This window comes from Pygoscelis adeliae, unplaced genomic scaffold (genome assembly GCF_000699105.1).
Source record: "Pygoscelis adeliae isolate BGI_AS28 unplaced genomic scaffold, ASM69910v1 Scaffold75, whole genome shotgun sequence".
In the NCBI taxonomy this organism is placed as follows: Eukaryota; Metazoa; Chordata; class Aves; order Sphenisciformes; family Spheniscidae; genus Pygoscelis; species Pygoscelis adeliae.
In genome coordinates this window covers 5,382,942-5,392,697 of record NW_008824772.1, presented here as the reverse complement: position 1 = coordinate 5,392,697, position 9,756 = coordinate 5,382,942, and the positions used below count along the sequence as shown (strand labels likewise).

The 9,756-nt window shown below is 49.5% G+C and overlaps 1 protein-coding gene across 1 annotated transcript in view; it reads left to right on the top strand.

Annotated features, from left to right (window-relative positions):
* Positions 1–570: 570 nt before the first annotated feature.
* The window catches only part of HID1 (HID1 domain containing), a 27,434-nt gene continuing 18,248 nt past the window's right edge, over positions 571–9,756 (top strand). The window contains exons 1-3 of the mRNA XM_009323813.1: positions 571–612; positions 4,988–5,137; positions 7,528–7,698. Of these exons, the coding sequence (XP_009322088.1) occupies positions 571–612; positions 4,988–5,137; positions 7,528–7,698 (363 nt within the window). The remainder of the gene's footprint in view (positions 613–4,987; positions 5,138–7,527; positions 7,699–9,756) is intronic.

The following is a 9,756-nucleotide window of genomic DNA, read 5'->3' as shown; positions in this document are numbered from 1 at the left end:
GACTTTTGTCCTAGGCTTTCCCTGCCAGACTTCCACAAATCCCATTTTCCAGTTTCCTTTGCAACACTGTCTCTGCTATGGGAGCAGAGAACTGGTGACAGACTCATGTGGAGCCTCTCCTTGATTCTGCGCTGCTGACTGCAAAGACCCTATAGAAAAATTTACTGTTGCTCTGAAATCTGTGTGGAGCTGCTGTCCTTGGCAGCAGGGATGGAATCTTGCTAGTTATTAATGTTTTGAAAAATCTGTCCTCAGGCTTTCCTTTTGCACGGTGGCTCATAAACGGGTGGTACAAAGGTGCGTGAATTGCCTCAAACTAATCTGCTGTCCCTGCAGGGTTGCCTGATCTCCTAGAGCTCAATCAGGGGCTGCATGAATGGCTCTCTGGTCATTACACTCCACAGTTCTGCCTCATGTGGGGTGGAAAGGAGCACGCTGCTGTCACATATTACCTGAGCTTGTGTAGTACTGGCTAGAAACGCTGGTGAGGGACGAGGGGCCTGCTCTGCTGTTGAGTCCTGGAAAAAGGAGAGTCCCTGCCCCAAATGCCTCGCTACCTTGGCTGACGGGATGCACAGTGGGCGTGTTGGCAAGAAGCAAAAGGAGAATACAGTGAGCAAGACTAGTGGCTGCTTGCCCCCTTGATTCTCCGCTGGTGATTTGCAGCAGCTTCAGCATTGGTTTAAGGACAGTCCTCCACTAGGGACATGTTGGAGGAATTGTTGGGAACGGGCATTCGATATAAAGGTGTAAGTGCAGAGAGCTCTTGGTTGGGAGGAGGGTGCAAACACTCACCCTGCCTGAGTTTTTGAGGGATTGTATCTGAAAGAGAAAGCGAAGGTGGTACTAGCGTCAGGCTGAGGACAGTAACAAATGGGGGGGGCTGTGCCTTGGGACCTTTTCCTGTTTATAGGACATGGTCAGCTCGACTCAGTTTTCCTATTTCCTGTGACGTATCCTGTTTGCCTGGGGATTGCCTCTTCAGGGCTGTGATTCTCTGTTCGGTAACTAGCAAGATGCTTGCAAGCTGAGCGTCTTCCTTTTCTGAGTCCTACAGCATGCGTTATGGTGTGCTTTAAAGAACCTGAAACTCAACATTTATAACTATTGGGAAATAAAGACTGGAGGTGTCCAGTAGGACTGGTTCCACCTTTGTGTGGCCAGCATGCAGGTGGGAGGTCTTTACGCCTTGCCCAGGTGAACTGAAGGCAAAAGTCTCCCTCCTTGCCCACTCCGAGATGTCACATCAGCTCAGCTCTGCCCACTGTGCTCTCGGCAGCCACCCTGCGCTACAGTCGTCTCTTCCCTTTGGTGTGGAGAGCTTGGTTCAGGCAGCAACGTCTCTCTCTGCCAGTTAGCTCTGTAACTTCAGCAGCCTCTGCAGTGGGGTGCACGGCGGGTCAGAACTTCCTTTGCTCTCCAGGTGTGCTGGTTGTGTTTCCAGAGTAGAGTTGAGCTACCGAGCCCTTGATTCTTGCGGCAAGGATGAAGGCCTCGTTCTCATTACACTGCTGGTGCAGAGCTGGTTGTCTGCGCTACGTTGGAGGCACATCAGGTTCTTTCTTATCTGTGTGCTGCAGCTCCCTCACCAAGAGAGGACACATCTGTGCTGATCTGGAGGATCTGAAGTGGCCCCAGCTCACAGCATTGCTGGTGAGGATTCAGCTCCTTGTGAGCTCTTCTGGTTAAAGCTCTGTCAAGGCTAGCTGTGGTGCCGTCGGATTTGTTACTGCAGCATGTGCAGTACCAACACTTTTAACTAAATCTTGACATTTCCAAATGAAGATATCCATGGCTGGTGAACAAGACTGTTTTGGGTCTCTGTATTTCCCTCCTCTGTGAGCTAGATACAGGTTGTTGGGTGAGCTCAGCACGAGGAAATGGATATTTAGATCCCCAGAGATGCTGTGTGCAGAATACAATCAGCTTAAAAACATCCAGTAATGTTCTGTCAAGGAGATTAATATTACGTGGATCGAGTAGCTTCATGATGCCAGACTGTTAATTAAAAAGGGGGCTGCGGGGTTGTGAGTGACTCAGTACTGAATCCATGTCCCAGGATTGTACACGGGATACCATCTGTTGGATGAGGAGCTGACTTGCTGCAGCTATTAAAATTGAAAGAAATGGTGTTTTAGCGTAATCTGCTTGCCAAGGTGGCAGCCGTGACATTAATGTGGCTGCAGCATCCAACATTGCAGCTTGGGTAATTGCTGCTATGCTTCTCTACCTCCATGTCATTTTAGTCGGAGACTGTGTTCTTCAATCCGTCTTAGCTGTTGTGTTACCGTCTGTAAAATAGCGGCTGTGTTCAACCTCTGAGGAGGCCTCAGGCTAGTGGGAGGTAAAGGGATCTGTGTCTACTGGAGGGAAATGGTTTTCTCCTTCCCCTCTAGATGAGAGTGAAACCATTATTTATGCATGATCTCCAATTAGCAGCAATTGCTGCTCACTGTTGTCAGTGGGAGTGGCTGTGGCAGGCAGCCAGTAGATACATGTGGCAATTACACATGCGGTTGTGGTACCTGGTTTGAAAGGGGGTATAGGAAGTGTAGGATGTTTTGTGCATTACATGGATTGGATTTCCAAATACTTGGCTCTTTTTGAGGAGTGTAATTAGAGATCAGATTTGCAAAACAGCTTTGCTTCCATTTAAGCATTTCATGCCAGGTTGCAGAAGAGCACAGCTCCTTCACATGCTCAGGAAGCTGAAAGTCAGGCTGTAAACACCTGGGTGTTCCTACAGATCCCCTCTGAGGAGCTGGGATCTTGAACCATTGGGAAAAAAGTTGCTCCTCCCTCGGAAGGAGGTTTGGTGGCACCTTGCTTTGGTGGCCGGGTGATAAAACGAAGAGTGTTTCAGCACTCGAGCAGAGTTCAAGAAGATGCCTAAACACATGTGGGTTTTTTTCTGGTTTTGTTTTTAAAGACTGGGGAGTTGCTTGGGCTGATTCATTGCATGGCTGGAAGGACCAGGACAAGCAATAAGGAGCCTCTATGGCACTGGAGCGTTAAGGCAGAGAGCTGCAGGGCAGTAACCTGCTATACCAGTTTGGGGGCAGGCAGGTAGCCTCACTTTTTGGCCTTTGGGTGGTAGTCACACATCACCTGCTCGCAGACTGTGGCTGTTAATTCAGAAGGTGATAGCAAAGGGGGAAATGCAGCACTTCTTGGTGTCAGAGCTGTGAATGAGCTGTTCTCCCCAGAGTCGCGTCTTGGCTGCATTTAGAAACAGCATAGAGCTGGACAAGTTTAAGTTAAACACATGTTCATATTTTTGCCCCTTTCCCATCTGACGTGGTAACCCCTCCCACGGTGCCGATTGTTGCAGTTAGCGAGAGCTGCTGTTTGCTTTAGAGCCGCTGCACATTGCAGGGGGAGCAGGAGGCTCCCCCTCGCCCCAAGCCAAGGGCTGGGGGTGCTCAGGTGGACAGCTCTTCTGACCTGCCGAAAGTGCCACCACACCTCAGCATGGCTGGGGAAACTCCTCTGGAAAAGCTTCCATTTTCCTTTTCTGATTGAAATAATGGATCCATCTCTTTCACATTGCTTGGCATAAATACACATGTATTTATCCCCCTCCTGTAGCAGGACCTTTGGGCTGGATGAGCACTCCCAGCCTTGTTTGGGCAATGCCTATCTCTTGGCAAGTATCAGCATTTAGATGGGAAGAGCTGTGCTCAGGTTTAGGCTGTCTGAAAAGTTAAGTCTTTCCTGATTGTTCAGAGCTCCCAGGCTTTGGATGCCTGAGACGTTGTGTAATGGAGATGCCTTCTTGTTTAGCAAACAGTGCTGGCATTTTCACCTTCTGGGGAGTGGCAGGTCATTGCCATGTTTCCACAGGGTTGGAGGCACCGCTGGCCCTGTGTGTCTGAGCCTCTGCCTCACCTTGAATAGCCAGCGCTGTTCTCTGGCTCTGGAAAGCCACAAAGGGCAAAGCAAGGTCCCAGTCTGCTTTGTTCAGCCACATATAACCTGATGCCCAGGTTGTCATCATTGTTGTTTTGATTTCTAAGCTGATGCCACGCTGTCAGGAAGAAGCTGGGGGAAGTAACACTGGGACGCTGCAGTCAGCTGTACAGAGCTGTCTTTCCAGCTGCAGGCTGGCAAACAGACCGTCCTTGTGGGCAGCAGCCCTAGCACTGGGGTTGCAGGGTGGGCTTGAGGAGAACCCTTGTTCTCCCACTGTGAAAAGGGAACAATGGTGCTGGTAAAAGAAGGGGTTGTCTGCACCTGCAGAGCCAGAAAAGGTAATTGGGAGAGGTGTGTTCCCAGGCATGGGGAGTGGGCTTCTCAGACCACAGATCTGAAATGGATTGCTTTTTTGGTATCTCGGTCTCCTCCTTCCATCTTCCTCTTTGAATTGCACACTTAGTGCTTTTTAAGAACAAAGCCTTGGCAGCGACCAGCTGCACTGAGTCCAGTTCCCCATAAATATTTGATTCAGAAAGATCAATTCCGTTGCATGTGTAAGTGCTTTGGGGTGGGTCTGTCAGTTCCGTGGGTCTGTTCATGCCCTAATGTCAGATGGCTCTGATTGCTTCCTCGAGACTTTGGTTACAATAGAAGTGATTCCAGTGCACGCTCAGGGCATCCTTGGCTTGCTCTGAAGGTGACAGAGTACATGACAGCAGCCTGGCCCCTGTGCGTTGGTAAAGATCTTGTAATACATGCCCTAGGTTGCAGACAAGCAGGAGGCCTCATGTATGCTGTGACTCCATGAAAGACTTGGAGAGTCCCAGTCTGATGCAGCTGGTCACATACATGTGTTGCTGCTCACCCCCTTGCTGTGAGGGAATGATCTGTTTGGGAGATCAAATCAGCCAAAGCCCTGATACCAAAGAAGTTGAGGTACAAAACCAGTGCCAGTATGTTTTATTGAACCTCTTCTGTGCCTGGTCCCGTCCCCAAGCCAGGCATAATCACTGATGTTTGGACCTCATAGAATGGTGGTTCTGCATCTGTAACCATGTTTGTCTCTCTGCAGCCCGTGGAGGCAACGGATGATGCCTTTTGGGACCAGTTCTGGGCAGACACAGCCACTTCAGTTCAGGATGTCTTTGCCCTTGTACCAGCTGCGGAGATCCGAGCAGTGAGAGAAGAATCACCTTCAAACTTGGCGACTTTGTGTTACAAGGTAAGATTGGTGCTGTCTTATTCCTTGGTGCTATGCTAGTAGGAGGCTGTCCCTGCATCAGTAGTCCTATGGCTCCCAAGGGGAGACAGGTATCATATTATTTCCTTGTACCACATGATGTGCTTGCTTGTCCCGGTCTCCTCCTGATGGTAACTCTCAGCCGTTCCTCTCTTGGCTTAGCACACACCACAGCTGGCATTTTCTCACTTTGGAGCCTTTTTCCTCTTGTCCCCATCCTGTGCTTCACCCTGCCCTCTTGGGTCTTGCCTGCTATGTAAACTGCTTGCTGCTTAGGGGACTTTGTACCAAGGCTGCATATTTGTGGGGAGGCTGGTACATCCGATACCCTGTCTGCATCTAATTGCTCCTCACCATGCATCAGTCTGGCTTCAAGCCGATAGATCCCAGAGGGATGTGGAGGTTGTCACTGTACAACTGCCTGGATGAAGTTGGGGGAAGATCTTAAGACTTTTCTTCCTTCTGCTGTGACATCAGACCATCCCTGATGCTGCTTCTGGTGTTGCCATGTCCTTGTGTGGAGCACAAAGGACATTGACTCATGTTTCCTACCCTGCCAGATTTGGCAAATTGTGAAGCTGGTGAGCAACAGCCTGAGACTTATTCTGCCTGGGAAAGTGCAGGTGTTAGTAATGCTCCCGATGTGAGCCATGGAAAGAGTAGCCTTGAATTTGTAGTATTGGAAGCATTTGGAATGGCATTTTCCCAGTTTTAAATGGTTGTCGTTGTCCTGTTTTTCTTTCCTGCTCTACAAAATGTGAATGAGACCTACTGAATCATAGTGAAGGTACCTCTGACTGGGAATCGTGCCTCAGACACATGCCTGTAGTGGATACTTAAGAAAGAATACAAAACCGAGGAAAAATGGAATGGTTCTTCCCTAGTGCTGTCTCCTGGCTTCTGGCAATCAGCAGCTTGGGAATTGAGAAGGGCTGGGGAGACCTGTACTGACCACATAACCCCTTTGTCTCTGTGTCCTCTTTCCCCCAAAACCAAGACTAAAATAGGGGCTGTTCTCCCTACTGGAAACAGATGTGTTGGGAGACCTGGTTGCTGCAGAGCTGTTTATCCAGGAGCCCTAGATCTTGGGATATGAGGGTCAGAGGATCCTGCAGACTCCTGCAGTGCTTTTGCCAGGCAGAGAGCCCTGACCTGTGCCAGGTGCAGTGTGCCACTGGACTTAGCAATGCTGCATGTTTGTGGAGAGCACAACAGCATGGCTGAAACATCATTTGCAGTCATGGCTGGAGACTCAGACTGTACAGAGTCATAAATGTGCCTGAAAAAGTAGTTAAGCTCAGTCATAGAGTAGTGTATGGACAGACTGAGGCTACACAAACAACATTTAAATACCCATTAAGGCAATGACGCAGGCTAGCAGAGTCAGTGACCCAGACAGTCTGCTATGAAAATAAGCAGAGACGCATGACCTCATGAATTAAAAAGCAGCAAGGTGAATCCTTGGTAAATGTTTTGGCTTTCATTCCCCCTCTGTTTCCCCTTGGGATCAGGGAGTAAGAGCAAGTGGGTGCAGCTGCTGGGGGAAGAAGCTGCCCTTTTCTGTCTGCGGGTAAAACCTGCCGCTGCCTCTTGGGGCTGTGGTTACTGCCTGGCAAGACCCATGTGCTATTCTGAAAAACCCAGTGTGACTGTCTCCATGGGCAGTTTCAGTAGTGATCGGATGGACTGCAGGGACTCAGTCCAGAAGCTCTTTCCAGAGCAGCAGTCCTATTCACAGGGCCATTGGGGGAAACCTGGGCTACCACCCTGCTCTGCAGCAGGACCTCGGCAGCCTCTGCTGGAGGCCATATCTGTACACTTAATAGTCACAGGCAGCAGCTTAGGTCCCACCTCCTGAGTCAGGAGAGGTCCCTGCTCTAATCACAACAGCACATACAGATATGTCAGACTTTGTGTGTTTCTGTGCAATCTCCCTCTGCCAGTGCCTCACACCATGCAGCACAGTGCTGCTGCCTTGGTTCTGCCTGCGTCTCGTGTACCTGATGCGGCTGATTAATCTGATCTGCTCTTTGCAGTGTGTGGTGTCATGGAGCATTGCTGGAAGGAGCCTTCTGGTGCTGTGGCTGTCTGTCTCACGTGACACAACACGTGTGCTGCATGGATTAGCCCTGGACTGTGAAATCTCTTGCAGTGGGACAGTAGAAATTCAGGAAGGTCTGTTTAAGATCATTAACCCTATTTCTGCAGTGTTTCAAACAGCAACAGTGCCTGTACCATTGAACTCAGAGAAAATGGGCTCCAAGAACTGCTTATAGCTCTTTGTGAGGGTGTCACCAGCAGGACAGACCTGTCTAAGTCATGCTAACTTGTGTCCAGGCTGATGCTACCTGCCTTGGTTTTGTTTCCTTCAGGCTGTGGAGAAGCTGGTGCAGGGAGCAGAGAGCGGCTGCCACACGGAGAAGGAGAGGCAAATCGTCTTGAACTGCTGCCGGCTCCTCACCCGTATCCTGCCTTACATCTTCGAGGACCCAGACTGGAGAGGTTTCTTCTGGTCAACTGTCCCTGGGGCTGGCCGAGGAGGGGTCTGTCTCTTGGCACTTACTCTTTCTGGAGGGTGAAGGGGAGGCTGCAGTGAGGAGATCCTATATACTTTTGGGGGCAACTTCACTCCAGTTATTTCTATTTGGTCAGAAATTACGTGGCACCTTCTACATTCTTTTCCTTCCTTTGATTCTTGCTGCTCTTCCTTTCACCCTCAGCTGCTTTGTTTAGCACAGCTTGATGCATCATCTGAATATTTCACTTGGGTGTGTGGCTGTAGGAGAGCACTGGTATGTGAGGGAAGGCTTCTCCAGTATAACTGAAAGTGTGAATCGAAATGAACATGAGCGCAGTACTAAAGGCTGTATGACTTTCTTAAACTGAAATGACCTTACTCCATTAACTAAAGTTGATTTAAGATTCAAGTCAAATTGAAATAGGGTGTCATTTCCACTGATTTTACAATGTCACGTTAAAAGCAAATAGTGCCAGAGAAACTCTCAGCAGCGTGACTCAATACCCTGCTTATGAGCTGAGTGATACAGTTTTAACCAGGGGCCTAGCCTGATAGGTGAAGCCCACAGCTGAGCAAGAGTGGTTAAAGAATTAGGATTAAAGAATTAGGTACTGTTTCTGGTTCTGTCAGTGACATGTATAACCTGAGGGGAGTCTCTGAACATCCCTACATTTCTCTGGAGAGCAGGCACAGTAGTGCTCGTCTGTGTTTCTCAGAGGAACAGGGTGAAAGTGCTTTAGGATCTCCTGCATATAGGAGAAATAGTATTGAAAACACAGTTGAATTAGGCCAGGAATTTGCCCGCTTGCTCCCTCAGCAGCTGCCTGCTCTGTGCATAGAGAGCACTCCTACGAGTTTCGGAATCTGCAGGTCAGCGTGGCTGTACTGAAGAGTGTGGTTTCCCCTGAACGTTAAGTGTACTGCAGTGTTTTTGAGGAAGATTATAAAGGATTGGCAGTGGTTGGTACAGTACAAACCTTGCACCTTGTGTTGTCTCTGCCTGTCACCTCTAATCTGTTTTGCCTGAGGCACTTCAAGGGAAAGTTCTGGGTGGTGGAAAGGGAAGTCTTTGCTAGCCCCTGCTATGTGTTATGTGATCTGTATGACTGGGAGGGTGGTGGTTGTCCACCCTTTCATCCCTGCAGGGGCCAGGGAGTGCTGGAGGGGCTTACAATGGAGGAGCTTGTTTTGGTAAGGAATGTGTGGGGTGCCTGGTGCTCTGATTCGGCCAGGCTGCTGTAAGAACTGTTTTTGCAACTTGTTCAGTAGTTGGAGGAGTTTCTCAGCCTTGGAGAGGTGGGGTCACCCCAAGGCGATCCAGCCCAGTGCATGTGTGCTGGGCTTGGAAGCCCTCCCACTGTGTTGTGCCTCCTGAATGTCAGTGGAGCTGCTGTGGTTCAGTGTGCTGCATCATTTAACCATGTGCAGAAGCAGTTGTAAGGCTGGTTGAGCTGCCTGGCAGGGGATAACAAATAAAGCCCTGAGACGTTGGGGAAGCTGGGGTCATGCTTAATCTCGGGGGCAGCTGCTTTGCTATCTGAAGTCTGATTTCTCCCTGAGAACTGAAGGGGAAGATGATGGTATGCCTGGACCATTAGTAAATATCTCTGCGATTATCTGTCACCTGCTTCATGATGCAGTGAGGGATGGCAGAGCTCCTGGGGGATGGGTGCCTCTCTCCTTGTAAGGGGGTTTGTATTGTGTACAGATCTATTGGTTTGTTGTGTGTCACCCATTTTGGATGTGGTGGTACCCAGAGCCTGCAGGGACTTTTTCTGGCAACTGAGGTGATGTTAGCAAAGATCATTCTTGGAAAATAAATCCCCTTGGACACTAATGCTTTTCATTTCATCTCTGACTGCGAGCCCAAGTAAAAGCATCTTTGCTGTGCTGGCACCATCCATCGTCTCTGGGCCTCTCCTTACATCCGGGATCTGTTTGACGGTAGTCTTCCTGCTGTTGCTGAGACAGACGTCAGAGCCACACAGGCTATTATCCCTGTTAGCTGCCTGCTGTGATTTAAGAGCTGTGTGTCGTGGGCAGGCTGACAGAAGCCTGGCTGAGATAGATAAGCTCCTGCCAT